This window comes from Coregonus lavaretus, assembly GCF_964263955.1.
Source record: "Coregonus lavaretus genome assembly, chromosome: 8".
Taxonomy (NCBI): Eukaryota; Metazoa; Chordata; class Actinopteri; order Salmoniformes; family Salmonidae; genus Coregonus; species Coregonus lavaretus.
The window spans coordinates 59,284,870-59,299,818 of NC_139995.1; the positions used below are offsets into that span (position 1 = coordinate 59,284,870).

Sequence of the window (14,949 nt, forward strand, 5' to 3'; positions counted from 1 at the left end):
TGATCGGGTTCAAGTCCGGGACATTCAGAGACTTGAAGCCACTCCTGCGTTGTCTTGGCTGTGTGCTTAGTGTCGTTGTCCTGTTGGAAGGTGAACCTTCGCCCCAGCCTGAGGTACTGAGCGCTCTAGAGCAGGTTTTCTCTTATGTAAATAAGGTATTTCTGTTTTTTATGTTTAATACAAGTTCACTACAGATTAAGCCTTACCCTCCATGATCATAGAATGAGTGGATACACTCCTGACTGTTCTTGTCCCAGATCTTAACGGTCTTGTCGTCACTGGCTGACACTATCAACCTGCCGTCTGGTGAAAACCTGAAGACAGAAAGGAACAACAATGTGATGTATCTTAATACACTAAGCTCTGGAGTACATGGCATTCGCACTGAACATAAATACAATATTTGAAATACTATTTTTTTTTTTTACATACTTCACTTATAAAACTTGCATAATGCTATAAAATGTACATACATATTATATTATATAAAGCCTGTTTTAATATTTGTGTTATGAGAGAAACAGTAACAGATAGCCTGGATGGCGGGGTTGAAAAGTAATAAAGGGGAGTATATATATAAAAAAACATGGGGGATTGGAAGTGATGCAGACAATTACATTGGTAGAAGATACAATCTATCTGCAATATTAAGCTGATCTACCCCCCCAAAAAATAAAGAAAGAAAGAAAGAAAATAAAAATAAAACAGATAGCCTGGTCCCAGATCTGTTGGTGCTGTCTAAATGCTATGTTCATTGTCCTAGAGAGCACAAACAGATCTGAGACCAGGCTAAGAAACAGGTTGACGATTCCATATAGCCAACCATAACATTGTTGTGAGGGTGAAAAACAGGTTGTTGGTTTCATACCTGGCACAGCGGACCCAGTTGATGTGCTGGTTGAGAGAGAAGAGGAACTTCTGTCTGTGGACGGTCCAGACTTTGAGAGTTTTGTCGTCGGAGGCGGTGACCAAGGTCTGTCCATCACCAGAGAAACTGACACTGCGGACCGTTCCGGTGTGGGCTCGGAACACTGTAGACTCACCCTTACTGAAAGGATGAAATTATGTAATTATAATTATGACTCGGGGCCCAGTTTCCAGACAAACTGAGTTTTTCTTGTCCTGCTCAGGCTTCAAACATGCATTGCAAAATTAAAATCAAGTCTAATTGTATTTTTCACGTTTTGTAAAACAACAGGAGCCTCATTTATCAATAACGCGTAGGCACAAATCTGTGCGGAGATCATGCGTGGGATAATTTCCATTCTGTGTGTGAGATTTATCATTATGAACGTTTGTTTGAGTGTGCGTAACTTTTAGCATAGCCATGACCATGGGTAGCACAGTGGCAAGTGGTGGAATAAGGGAACTGCTTGTCAAGAGTAGAACGGGGAAAATATTTGTTGAAAATGTGTAACATTTTGAGTAATAATTCAATATTTTTTTATTACATTTTATTTCCATTGAGAATTCATGCAACATATCTTGACATGCTATGTAAATTTGACCACATCAGTGCATAGGCCCCGTGTAGCTCAGTTGGTAGAGCATGGCGTTTGCAACGCCAGGGTTGTGGGTTCGATTCCCACGGGGGGCCAGTATGAAAAATGTATGCACTCACTAACTGTAAGTCGCTCTGGATAAGAGCGTCTGCTAAATGACGTAAATGTAAATAAACTTGGCTAAAAAAGAAAACGTCCCTTTTTCAGGACCCTATCATTGAAAGATATTTAGATTTTTACAAATTAACTTCACAGATCTTAATTGTAAAGGGTTTAAACACTGTTTCCCATGCTTGTTCAATTAACCATAAACAATTAATGAACATGCACCTGTGGAACGGTCGTTAAGACACTAACAGCTTACAGATGGTAGGCAATTAAGGTCACAGGTATGAAAACTTAGGACACTAAAAGAGGCCTTTCTACTGACTCTGAAAAACACCAAAAGAAAGATTCCCAGGGTCCCTGCTCATCTGCGTGAACGTGCCTTAGGCATGCTGCAAGGAGGCATGAGGACTGCAGATGTGGCTAGGGCAATAAATTGCAATGTCCGTACTGTGAGACGCCTAAGACAGCGCTACAGGGAGGCAGGACGGAAAGCTGATCGTCCTCGCAGTGGCAGACCACGTGAAACAACACCTGCACAGGATCGGTACATCCGAACATCACACCTGCGGGACAGGTACAGGAGGGCAACAACAACTGCCCGAGTTACACCAGGAACGCACAATCCCTCCAACAGTGCTCAGACTGTCCGCAATAGGCTGTGAGAGGCTGGACTGAGGGCTTGTAGGCCTGTTGTAAGGCAGGTCCTCACCAGACATCACCGGCAACAACGTCGCCTATGGGCACAAACCCACTGTCGCTGGACCAGACAGGACTGGCAAAAAGTGCTCTTCACTGACGAATCGCGGTTTTGTCTCACCAGGGTTGATGGTCGGATTTGTGTTTATCGTCGAAGGAATGAGCGTTACACCGAGGCCTGTACTCTGGAACGGGATCGATTTGGAGGTGGAGGGTCCGTCATGGTCTGGGGCGGTGTGTCACAGCATCATCGGACTGAGCTTGTTGTCATTGCAGGCAATCTCAACGCTGTGCGTTACAGGGAAGACATCCTCCTCCCTCATGTGATACCCTTCCTGCAGGCTCATCATGACATGACCCTCCAGCATGACAATGCCACCAGCCATACTGCTCGTTCTGTGCGTGATTTCCTGCAAGACAGGAATGTCAGTGTTCTGCCATGGCCAGCGAAGTGCCCGGATCTCAATCCCATTGAGCACGTCTGGACCTGTTGGATTGGAGGGTGAGGGCTAGGGCCATTCCCCCCAGAAATGTCTGGGAACTTGCAGGTGCCTTGGTGGAAGAGTGGGGTAACATCTCACAGCAAGAACTGGCAAATCTGGGGCAGTCCATGAGGAGGAGATGCACTGCAGTACTTAATGCAGCTGGTGGCCACACCAGATACTGACTGTTACTTTTGATTTTGACCCCCCCTTTGTTCAGGGACACATTATTCCATTTCTGTTAGTCACGTCTATGGAACTTGTTCAGTTTATGTCTCAGTTGTTGAATCTTGTTATGTTCATACAAATATTTACACATGTTACGTTTGCTGAAAATAAACGCAGTTGACAGTGAGAGGACGTTTCTTTTTTTGCTGAATTTAATAATAATAATCGGAAATCCAGTGAGAGGCTGATCTTGCTCTGTTGGAAGAGAGCGTGTTTTTAGAGACTTTCTGCAGAAAGTACAGATTGGTCTGACAAACCAATCTTTTACTTTAAAAAGGCAAACATGCCTTTCCGATGCACATCCAAGTGCTATCCACCCTCGGGTTTTTGACAAGAGCCACTTTTCAGCAGGAGATTGCCGATTGGCATCTCACAGCCCTCGATGAGCCAATGTTTTGGATGCAATAATCAACTAAACGACCAGTAACACGTACAATTTCCATACACAACAGGTTGACGTCAAGAGGGGTTTCTTTCCCAAATACGAACAGAGCAACAGACGGCACCCACATCGCCATAAAAGCACCATATCCAAAACAATTTCAACTACAGTGGGGAGAACAAGTATTTGATACACTGCCGATTTTGCAGGTTTTCCTACTTACAAAGCATGTAGAGGTCTGTAATTTTATCATAGGTACACTTCAACTGTGAGAGACGGAATCTAAAACAAAAATCTAGAAAATCACATTGTATGATTTTTAAGTAATTAATTAGCATTTTATTGCATGACATAAGTATTTGATACATCAGAAAAGCAGAACTTAATATTTGGTACAGAAACCTTTGTTTGCAATTACAGAGATCATACGTTTCCTGTAGATCTTGACCAGGTTTGCACACACTGCAGCAGGGATTTTGGCCCACTCCTCCATACAGACCTTCAGGTTTCGGGGCTGTCGCTGGGCAAAACGGACTTTCAGCTCCCTCCAAAGATTTTCTATTGGGTTCAGGTCTGGAGACTGGCTAGGCCACTCCAGGACCTTGAGATGCTTTTTACGGAGCCACTCCTTAGTTGCCCTGGCTGTGTGCTTTGGGTCGTTGTCATGCTGGAAGACCCAGCCACGACCCATCTTCAATGCTCTTACTGAGGGAAGGAGGTTGTTGGCCAAGATCTCGCGATACATGGCCCCATCCATCCTCCCCTCAATACGGTGCAGTCGTCCTGTCCCCTTTGCAGAAAAGCATCCCCAAAGAATGATGTTTCCACCTCCATGCTTCACGGTTGGGATGGTGTTCTTGGGGTTGTACTCATCCTTCTTCTTCCTCCAAACACGGCGAGTGGAGTTTAGACCAAAAAGCTATATTTTTGTCTCATCAGACCACATGACCTTCTCCCATTCCTCCTCTGGATCATCCAGATGGTCATTGGCAAACTTCAGACGGGCCTGGACATGCGCTGGCTTGAGCAGGGGGACCTTGCGTGCGCTGCAGGATTTTAATCCATGACGGCGTAGTGTGTTACTAATGGTTTTCTTTGAGACTGTGGTCCCAGCTCTCTTCAGGTCATTGACCAGGTCCTGCCGTGTAGTTCTGGGTTGATCCCTCACCTTCCTCATGATCATTGATGCCCCACGAGGTGAGATCTTGCATGGAGCCCCAGACCGAGGGTGATTGACCGACCGTCATCTTGAACTTCTTCCATTTTCTAATAATTGCGCCAACAGTTGTTGCCTTCTCACCAAGCTGCTTGCCTATTGTCCTGTATCCTATCCCAGCCTTGTGCAGGTCTACAATTTTATCCCTGATGTCCTTACACAGCTCTCTGGTCTTGGCCATTGTGGAGAGGTTGGAGTCTGTTTGATTGAGTGTGTGGACAGGTGTCTTTTATACAGGTAACGAGTTCAAACAGGTGCAGTTAATACAGGTAATGAGTGGAGAACAGGAGGGCTTCTTAAAGAAAAACTAACAGGTCTGTGAGAGCTGGAATTCTTACTGATTGGTAGGTGATCAAATACTTATGTCATGCAATAAAATGCAAATGAATTACTTAAAAATCATACAATGTGATTTTCTGGATTTTTGTTTTAGATTCCGTCTCTCACAGTTGAAGTGTACCTATGATATAAATTACAGACCTCTACATGCTTTGTAAGTAGGAAAACCTGCAAAATCGGCAGTGTATCAAATACTTGTTCTCCCCACTGTAGTTATATCTAAATGACTGACTTCCTGTCTGTACGTGAACAGAAAAGGCTTCCCCTCTTTATGTGCTGGTGATAGGTTATGTGATGCGCAGAAGACGCTGCTGAATGTCTTGGCAAGGTGGCCAGGTGGAACACACGACTCGTTCATTCTGCAGAACAGCAATGTTGGCCTACAAGCCTACAGGAGGGTGCTGTTGAGGACGATTGGCTTATTGGTGAGTGTCGCCTACTCATTTGTAGTAAATGTTCCATTGCTAAAGCAACTTGAATTGTCCTAACGGTCCTCTCTTTGTAGCCATGTTTTTATTTTTACTGGTCAAACCACAACTGAGTGAGCCAAATAAAACCTTTTTGGTTGTACTCAATATCTGACACTAGCACTTCTATTTATATCAGTCACGGAAAAGTTTGTTTTTTCTTAGCTTTATTTGGTTGCGCCGTTGTATTTCATGGTACAGCGTTGTATATTCCGCACGGGCTTTAAAGGGGTGATTTTGACCATATATGGTTAATTATGGGTGTTTCGAAATGCAAATAGCCAAGGTTGTGCGTGAGTCTAAGAACAATTGGTATGTATCAATAGTTATCTCCTACCGGTGTCCGTGTGACGCTAGGAGGATTGTTTGATAAATCACAATTCCGTTGGCTGGAGTCTGACAATTTTTAGGGCCTTCCTCTGACACAGTCTGTTATAGAGGTCCTGGATGGCAGGAAGCTTGGCCCCAGTGATGTACTGGGCCGTACGCACTACCCTCTGTAGCGGATGGTGGCGTGCTCGGCCCTCCGTTTCCTGTAGTCCATGATCAGCTCCTTTGTCTTGCTGACATTGAGGGAATGATTGTTGTCCTGGCGCCACACTGCCAGGTCACTGACCTCCTCCCTGTACACTACCGGTCAAAACTTTTACAACACCTACTCATTCAAGGGTTTTTCTTTATTTTTACTATTTTCTACATTGTAGAATAATAGTGAAGACATCAAAACTATGAAATAACACATATGGAATCATGTAGTAACCCAAAAAGTGTTAAACAAACCAAAATATATTTGAGATTCTTCAAATAGCGACCCTTTGCCTTGATGACAGCTTTGCACACTCTTGGCATTCTCTCAACCAGCTTCACCTGGAATGCTTTTCCAACAGTCTTGAAGGAGTTCCCACATATGCTGAGCATTTGTTGGCTGCTTTTCCTTCACTCTGTAGTCCGACTCATCCCAAACCATCTCAATTGGGTTGAGGTCGGGGGATTGTGGAGGCCAGGTCATCTGATGCAGCACTCCATCACTCTCCTTCTTAGTAAAATAGCCCATACACAGCCTGGAGGTGTGTTGGGTCATTGTCCTGTTGAAAAACAAATGATAGTCCCACTAAGCCCAAACCAGATGGGATGGCGTATCGCTGCAGAATGCTGTGGTAGCCATGCTGGTTAAGTGTGCCTTGAATTCTAAATAAATCACAGACAGTGTCACCAGTAAAGCACCCCCACACCATAACACCTCATCCTCCATGCTTTACGGTGGGAAATACACGAGGAGATCATCCGTTCACCCACACCGCGTCTCACAAAGACACGGCGGTTGGAACCAAAAATCTCAAATTTGGACTCCAGACCAAAGGATACATTTCCACCGGTCTAATGTCCATTGGTCGTGTTTCTTGGCCCAAGCAAGTCTCTTCTTCTTATTGGTGTCCTTTAGTTGTGGTTTCTTTGTAGCAATTCGACCATGAAGGCCTGATCCTCTGAACAGTTGATGTTGAGATGTGTCTGTTACTTGAACTCTGTGAAACATTTATTTGGCCTGCAATTTCTGAGGCTGGTAACTCTAATTAACTTATCCTCTGCAGCAGAGGTAACTCGGTCTTCCATTCCTGCGGCGGTCCAAAGAAACGTTCAAAGTTCTTGACATTTTCCGTATTCACTGACCTTCCCGTCTTAAAGTAAAGATGGACTGTCGTTTCTCTTTGCTTATTTGAGCTGTTCTTGACATAATATGGACTTGCTCTTTTACCAAATAGGGCTATCTTCTGTATACCCCCCATCCACTGCAGTACTCTACCAATTTTACATTTTTCTAATCAATACGTCTAGATATTACATGATTCCATATGTCTTATTTCATAGTTATGTCTTCACTATTATTCTACCATGTAGAAAATAGTAAAAAAATAAAGAAAAACCCTTGAATGAGTAGGTGTGTAAAACTTTTTACCGGTAGTGTAGGCTGGGAGAGGTTGTTGTCCTGGCACCACATGGCCAGGTCTCTGACCTCCTCCCTGTAGGCTGTCTCATCGTTGTCGGTGATCAGGCCTACCACTGTTGTGTCATCGGCAAACTTAATGATGGTGTTGGAGTCGTGCCTGGCCACGCAGTCATGAGTGAACAGGGAGTACAGGAGGGGACTAAGCACGCACCCCTGAGGGGCCCCCGTGTTGAGGATCAGTGTTGTGTTGTTGCCTACCCTCGTCATTTGAATATTTAAAGAGTGTAGTGTCTATGAGTGTGTGAATGAGATGTTTTATTTTATTGTACCTTTATTTTGACAGGGAAGTCATACTGAGACTAGGGTCTATTTTACAGATAAATATACTGCATAAATACAGTGGGGGGGGAAAAGTATTTAGTCAGCCACCAATTGTGCAAGTTCTCCCACTTAAAAAGATGAGAGAGGCCTGTAATTTTCATCATAGGTGCACGTCAACTATGACAGACAAATTGAGAGAAAAAAATCCAGAAAATCACATTGTAGGATTTTTTATGAATTTATTAGATAATTATGGTGGAAAATAAGTATTTGGTCAATAACAAAAGTTTCTCAATACTTTGTTATATACCCTTTGTTGGCAATGACACAGGTCAAACGTTTTCTGTAAGTCTTCACACGGTTTTCACACACTGTTGCTGGTATTTTGGCCCATTCCTCCATGCAGATCTCCTCTAGAGCAGTGATGTTTTGGGGCTGTCGCTGGGCAACACAGACTTTCAACTCCCTCCAAAGATTTTCTATGGGGTTGAGATCTGAAGACTGGCTAGGCCACTCCAGGACCTTGAAATGCTTCTTACGAAGCCACTCCTTCGTTGCCCGGGCGGTGTGTTTGGGATCATTGTCATGCTGAAAGACCCAGCCACGTTTCATCTTCAATGCCCTTGCTGATGGAAGGAGGTTTTCACTCAAAATCTCACGATACATGGCCCCATTCATTCTTTCCTTTACACGGATCAGTCGTCCTGGTCCCTTTGCAGAAAAACAGCCACAAAGCATGATGTTTCCACCCCCATGCTTCACAGTAGGTATGGTGTTCTTTGGATGCAACTCAGCATTCTTTGTCCTCCAAACACGACGAGTTGAGTTTTTACCAAAAAATGCAGGATTTGAGTCCCTGGCGGCGTAGTGTGTTACTGATGGTAGGCTTTGTTACTTTGGTCCCAGCTCTCTGCAGGTCATTCACTAGGTCCCCCGTGTGGTTCTGGGATTTTTGCTCACCGTTCTTGTGATAATTTTGACCCCACGGGGTGAGATCTTGCGTGGAGCCCCAGATCGAGGGAGATTATCAGTGGTCTTGTATGTCTTCCATTTCCTAATAATTGCTCCCACAGTTGATTTCTTCAAACCAAGCTGCTTACCTATTGCAGATTCAGTCTTCCCAGCCTGGTGCAGGTCTACAATTTTGTTTCTGGTGTCCTTTGACAGCTCTTTGGTCTTGGCCATAGTGGAGTTTGGAGTGTGACTGAGGTTGTGGACAGGTGTCTTTTATACTGATAACAAGTTCAAACAGGTGCCATTAATACAGGTAACGAGTGGAGGACAGAGGAGCCTCTTAAAGAAGAAGTTACAGGTCTGTGAGAGCCAGAAATCTTGCTTGTTTGTAGGTGACCAAATACATATTTTCCACCATAATTTGCAAATAAATTCATTAAAAATCCTACAATGTGATTTTCTGGAGAAAAAAAATCTCAATTTGTCTGTCATAGTTGACGTGTACCTATGATGAAAATTACAGGCCTCTCTCATCTTTTTAAGTGGGAGAACTTGCACAATTGGTGGCTGACTAAATACTTTTTTCCCCCCACTGTACATCAAAACACATACAATACACAAAATTACAACAACAAAAAATAGAAGAACAGGCACATTTGTCAACAGAGGTCTCTGATCATTACTCTGAACTGACCCAGTGGGACCAGAACATCTCATTTCAGAGAGCTCTGTGAGTTGTTCCACACAAAGGGCACCAACTAAAATTTTAAGCAGCTTTACCCAACTCTGTGAAGACCGAAGAGCCTTGCAGTGTTTTTTGTTTGTTATCCAAGCCTGAGACCGGGTTTGGTAATTTGCAAGTCTAAATTTAATTAATGATGACAGATATATAGGACGTTTCTGCATGAGTGCTTTGTAGATAAACACAAGAAAATGATTCTCTCTCCTTACATACAGAGGCCCAACCCACTTCTTTACACAAAACACAATAGTGAGTTATATAACCATCACCAGGGCACAATGGAAAACAGCATCTAGTGGTTTAAGTGTAGATGCTGCTGCATGCATATATTGTAGATAATATCCCCATTATCTAAAATAGACATAAAAGTGTCCTGGACAATTTCCTTCCTATTAACAAAAGTCAGACATGCTTTGTTTCTGTAAAAGAAACCAACCTTGAACTTCAACTTCTTCACCAGCTCAATTACATGTTTTTTTAAATGACAGTGTCATCAAGCCAGATAACAAGATATGTGTAAGGAAGAAACTCGCTCAATTTGAAAGCAGTGCTTCAGCAGCAGTCAGACGTTACAGTGGGTTATTCCTGGGGTACGGTACTCTCAGATAACACATGCTCCAGATACTACAAAAATATTATGTGATAATATTATGTAAATGTGATAAACAGCATAATTTCAAACTGCTGGACTGAATGGGAAAATCTGTTCAATCGAAGAGCTATTGAGATAACTTGAACACTTCTTCTCCAAGCTGTCTAGGGCTACACTTCTTCTCCAAGCTGTCTAAGCTACACTTCTTCTCCAAGCTGTCTAAGCTACACTTCTTCTCCAAGTTGTCTAGGGCTGCACTTCTTCTCCAAGATGTCTAGGGCTACACTTCTTCTCCAAGCTGTCTACACTTGGTTCTCTGTAGCTCAGCTGGTAGAGCACGGCGCTTGTAACGCCAGGGTAGTGGCTTCGATCCCCGGGACCACCCATACACAAAAAATTTATGCACGCATGACTGTAAGTCGCTTTGGATAAAAACATCTGCTAAATGGCATATTATTTTATTATTAGGGCTACACTTCTTCTCCAAGTTGTCTAGGGCTACACTTCTTCTCCAAGCTGTCTAGGCTACACTTCTTCTCCAAGCTGTCTAGGGCTACACTTCTTCTCCAAGCTGTCTAGGGCTACACTTCTTCTCCAAGCTGTCTAGGGCTACACTTCTTCTCCAAGCTATCTAGGGCTACACTTCTTCTCCAAGCTGTCTAGGGCTACACTTCTTCTCCAAGTTGTCTAGGCTACACTTCTTCTCCAAGATGTCTAGGGCTACACTTCTTCTCCAAGTTGTCTAGGGCTACACTTCTTCTCCAAGCTGTCTAGGCTACACTTCTTCTCCAAGCTGTCTAGGGCTACACTTCTTCTCCAAGTTGTCTAGGGCTACACTTCTTCTCCAAGCTGTCTAGGGCTACACTTCTTCTCCAAGCTGTCTAGGGCTACACTACTTCTCCAAGCTGTCTAGGGCTGCACTTCTTCTCCAAGCTGTCTAGGATACAAACTTCCTAGCTCCATTCAGCCAAATCCATTATTCACTCTACTTTCTAGCCATCTTTTACACCATAAATGATTCTATTACACATCATGTCATAGAAGGAGACGGCTGCTGCACCAGCGCAGAGCGTGTTCTCCCTTGTCAGATCTTTAGCCAGTGAGAGCACAGTTCCATTAAACACACGTGAAGAAACACAGGACTGTCTAGGTTTCAGAGTCAGTCCTCCATGGTTGAGTGACTAGGTTCTCTCACCTAGCTACCTTCAGATGAATGCACTAACTGGAAGTCTCTCTGGATAAGAGCCTCTGCCTAAGTGACTAACATGTAAAATAATTTTTTTAAATGCAACGTCACTGCCACCCAGTGGCAATATGTGGCATAAATCATGTATGGCAAGTGTTTTAATAGCCACATCTTCACTCCTATCTAACTTGTAGGTGTGCTTGACTTACACACTGGGCACCCAGAGGCGGACAGTCTTGTCCCTGGAAGCTGAGGCCACCAGGTGTCCGGAGGGAGAGAACTGGACTGATGTCACAGCATCTTTATGTCCAACGAATCGATAGGCTCTCATCTGGGGCTTCATGTTCCAGATCATCAGACAGGAGTCCATGGAGCCGGTCGCTGGAGACAACAAAGAACATAGACATATTATCAGTTGATTGTATTATCAATAATATACGTGGAGCCTGTAACTGGAGCAACCAAGATCAGAGAGACGTATAAAGAAGTTAGTCTAGCCTGTTCCCCCATGTATGCAGGTAGCTTAGTGGTTAAGAGCGTTGTGCCAGTAACCGAAAGGTCGCTGGTTCTAATCCCCGAGCCGACTAGGTGAAAAATCTGTCGATGTGCCCTTGAGCAAGGCACTTAAGATGTTCTGTCCCACAGCTAGTAGTGTATGTGCTGTAGCCAGCCCTGTCTCTGCCAAGCTATAGCGGCAACCACTGATAGTGTTGGCTAAAGCACAAACAGCCTGTACCCATCAGACAACTAATACAGTAGAAGACAAAACAGCCTGTACCCACTGGACCAGTGGTTCCCAAACTGTGGGGCGAGGGGTCGGCGGGGTCGGCAGGGAGTCCCCCCCCCACCCCCCAAAAAAATAATGTTTTTTACAAAATGTAGAATGGACATGAGGCACTACCCAATTTATACATTCAGTTCCTCTTGTCATGTTAGTCATTGCATTACATTTACATTTACATTTTAGTCATTTAGCAGACGCTCTTATCCAGAGCGACTTACAATTAGTGAATACATTATTTATTTTTATACTGGCCCCCCGTGGGAATCAAACCCACAACCCTGGCGTTGCAAACGCCATGCTCTATCAACTGAGCTACATCCCTCCCTACAAGCTCCTCGGTGTCCACATCACTAAGGAATTATCATGGTCCAAACACATCAACACTGTCGTGAAGAGGGCACGACAACGCCTCTTCCCCCTCAGGAGGCTGAAAAGACTTTGTATGGGGCCTCAGATCTTCAAAAGGTTCTACAGCTGCACCATTGAGAGTATCTTGACTGGCTGCATCACCGACCTGGTATGGCAACTGCTTGGCATCCAACCGTAAGGCGCTACAGAGGGTAGTGTGTACGGCCCAGTGCATCACTGGGGCTGAGCTCCCTGCCATCCAGGACCTCTATACCAGGCGGTGTCAGAGGAAGGCCATAAAAATTGTTCCAGCCTCCAGCCACCCAAGTCATAGACCTGGCAAGCGGTACCGGAGCGCCAAGTCTGGGACCAAAAGGCTTCTGAACAGCTTCTACTCCCAAGGCTGCTGAACAGCTCATCAAATGGCTACCCGGACTATTTGCGTTGACCCCCTTTTTATTTGCACCGGCTCTATCCACACTCACTGGACTCTACCCACACATACTACTACACTGACACAAAACACATTAACTCCACACACACACACACACACACACACACACACACACACACACACACACTCTTTACATACGCTGCTGCTACTCTGTTTATTATCTATCCTGATTGCCTAGTCACTTTTATCCCTACCTACATGTACATATTACCTCAATTACCTCGTACCCCTGCACGTTGACTTGGTACTGGTACTCCTTGTATATAGTCTCGTTATTGTATTTTATTGCTACTGTTTCCTTTTTAGCACATTTTTCGTACTTTTTAACTCTGCATTGTTGGGAAGGGCTCGTAAGTAAGCATCTTACGGTAATGTCTACACCTGTAGTATTCGGCGTATGTGCCAAATACATTTGATTTGATTTTTATTTGAATGATTGACGAACAATAAAACTTACCAATTTGTTTCATGTTACAGTTGAAGTCAACACTTGTTATGGTGTCTCTGTGGCCCTTGAAGTGCCTCTCCAGGGTTGGGTCGTCCTAACAATGTGAAAGGAAGATGTTCACAGCATTAGCTTGTTGGCATCTCATCATCATCATCATCATCATCATGTTCACTTACCATTGCGGAAGTCATCTTCAGGTGATGAACAAGCACAACTCCCTCAGAAAATATAACTAGTTAGCTGCCTAGTAAGCTAGCAAACTGTTCTCAAATACAGTAACGTTCAGCACAAATAGGTAGCTAGCTAACTAGCCAAACATTTCTGTGCAACACAAGGCATTGTTTACGAATTCACTGGGTGGTTTGCCAGCTGCTTGGTTACCAACAATGCCAACTCGTTAGCCACCGTTACCTAGCCTTCTTCCTGGCTTCAAATAATGCACCATAAACTTACTGGCGCAGTCATGAAAATGTTTCCGTACATCCAAAGTTACGAGACGACTTATAACTAGATACTTCTTTTCATAAAACGATGTCGTTTGAGATTTTTTGCTATATCTGCTTGCTGCTTGCAATCGACGTTGCTGACAACCAACTCCAGTTTCGTTTGAGTTTGCGCGCCGCATCGGGCGCCAGCTTCGGTTCAATAATTTTAAAGGCGAAGGTAATGTCCTTATGTTATTGGCCGACCGAAATACAACTGTAATCAACACCGTAGACACCAGGGGTCAGTAGAATCACTTTGGTAAAGGTCACTTCACACAAGTTTGCTTTAAACAGGGTTGCTCTAACAAAATACATTTTGAAAGGATACACATTCAACATTGGCCATGGTGTCAATCCAGCATGACTTCTGCCGCTTTCAAAACAACTGGAAACTCGGAACTGGGAAATCTCAGACTTCAGTGAGTTCAAGACAACTGGGAACTCTGAAGAAAACGAGCTCCGACTGGGAAAATATGTTTTGAACGGCAATCCAACTTGGAATTCCGAGTCGGGATCCCGGGCCTCTTTCTAGAGCGCCGACCTGAAGATCACTGACGTCATGATTCGACCTTGTTCCCAGTTGTCTTGAAAGCACCATAAATCCAGAGAATGACAGACTTTGATGACAACATTTTTCAAGTGTAGTATTTGTAATGCTGCGTTTAAACAAGGGATGCAAAAACCATCATACCAGTCGGTATAGCGGGACAAGAAAGCAAGAAAGAGGGTGATGGCAAAAGCAAGCCAGCGCAACTTTATGCGTTGCTTTGGTGATTTCAATAAACAAACAGTGCAAATCAACATCCGGTAGAAAAAAAAACTCACGGACCAGGCAAGGAGGGCATTAATCAGAGAGGCAACAAAGATACCAAAGATAAGCCTGAAGGAGCTTCAAAGCTCCACAGCGGAGATTGAAGTATCTGTCCATAGGACCACTTTAAGCCGTACATTCAACAGAGTTGGGCTTTACGGAAGAGTGGCCAGAAAAAAGCCATTGCTTATAGAAAGAAATAAGCAAACACGTTTGGTGTTTGCCAAAAGGCATATGGTAGACTCCGCAAACATATGGAAGAAGTTACTCTGGTCAGATGAGACTAAAATTGAGCTTTTTGGCCATCAAGGAAAACGCTATGTCTGGCACAAACCCAACACCTCTCATCACCCCGAGAACACCCTCCCCACAGTGAAGCATGGTGGTGGCAGCATCATGCTGTGGGGATGTTTTTCATCGGCAGGGACTGGGAAACTGGTCAGAATTGAAGGAATGATG

At 44.1% G+C, this 14,949-nt stretch overlaps 1 protein-coding gene across 1 annotated transcript; it reads right to left on the reverse strand.

The window, feature by feature from the left end:
• Nucleotides 1-202: 202 nt before the first annotated feature.
• LOC311133239 (uncharacterized protein) lies at nt 203-13,288 on the reverse strand (the record flags this gene model as incomplete). The annotated part of the gene is made up of 4 exons (XM_084166726.1): nt 13,204-13,288; nt 11,370-11,541; nt 869-1,048; nt 203-314 (listed from the first exon to the last, which is right to left on the reverse strand). Exons 1-4 carry the CDS (start codon nt 13,214-13,216, stop codon nt 203-205), a joined length of 477 nt encoding a protein of 158 aa, XP_084022852.1. The 5' UTR covers nt 13,217-13,288.
• Nucleotides 13,289-14,949: the final 1,661 nt, after the last annotated feature.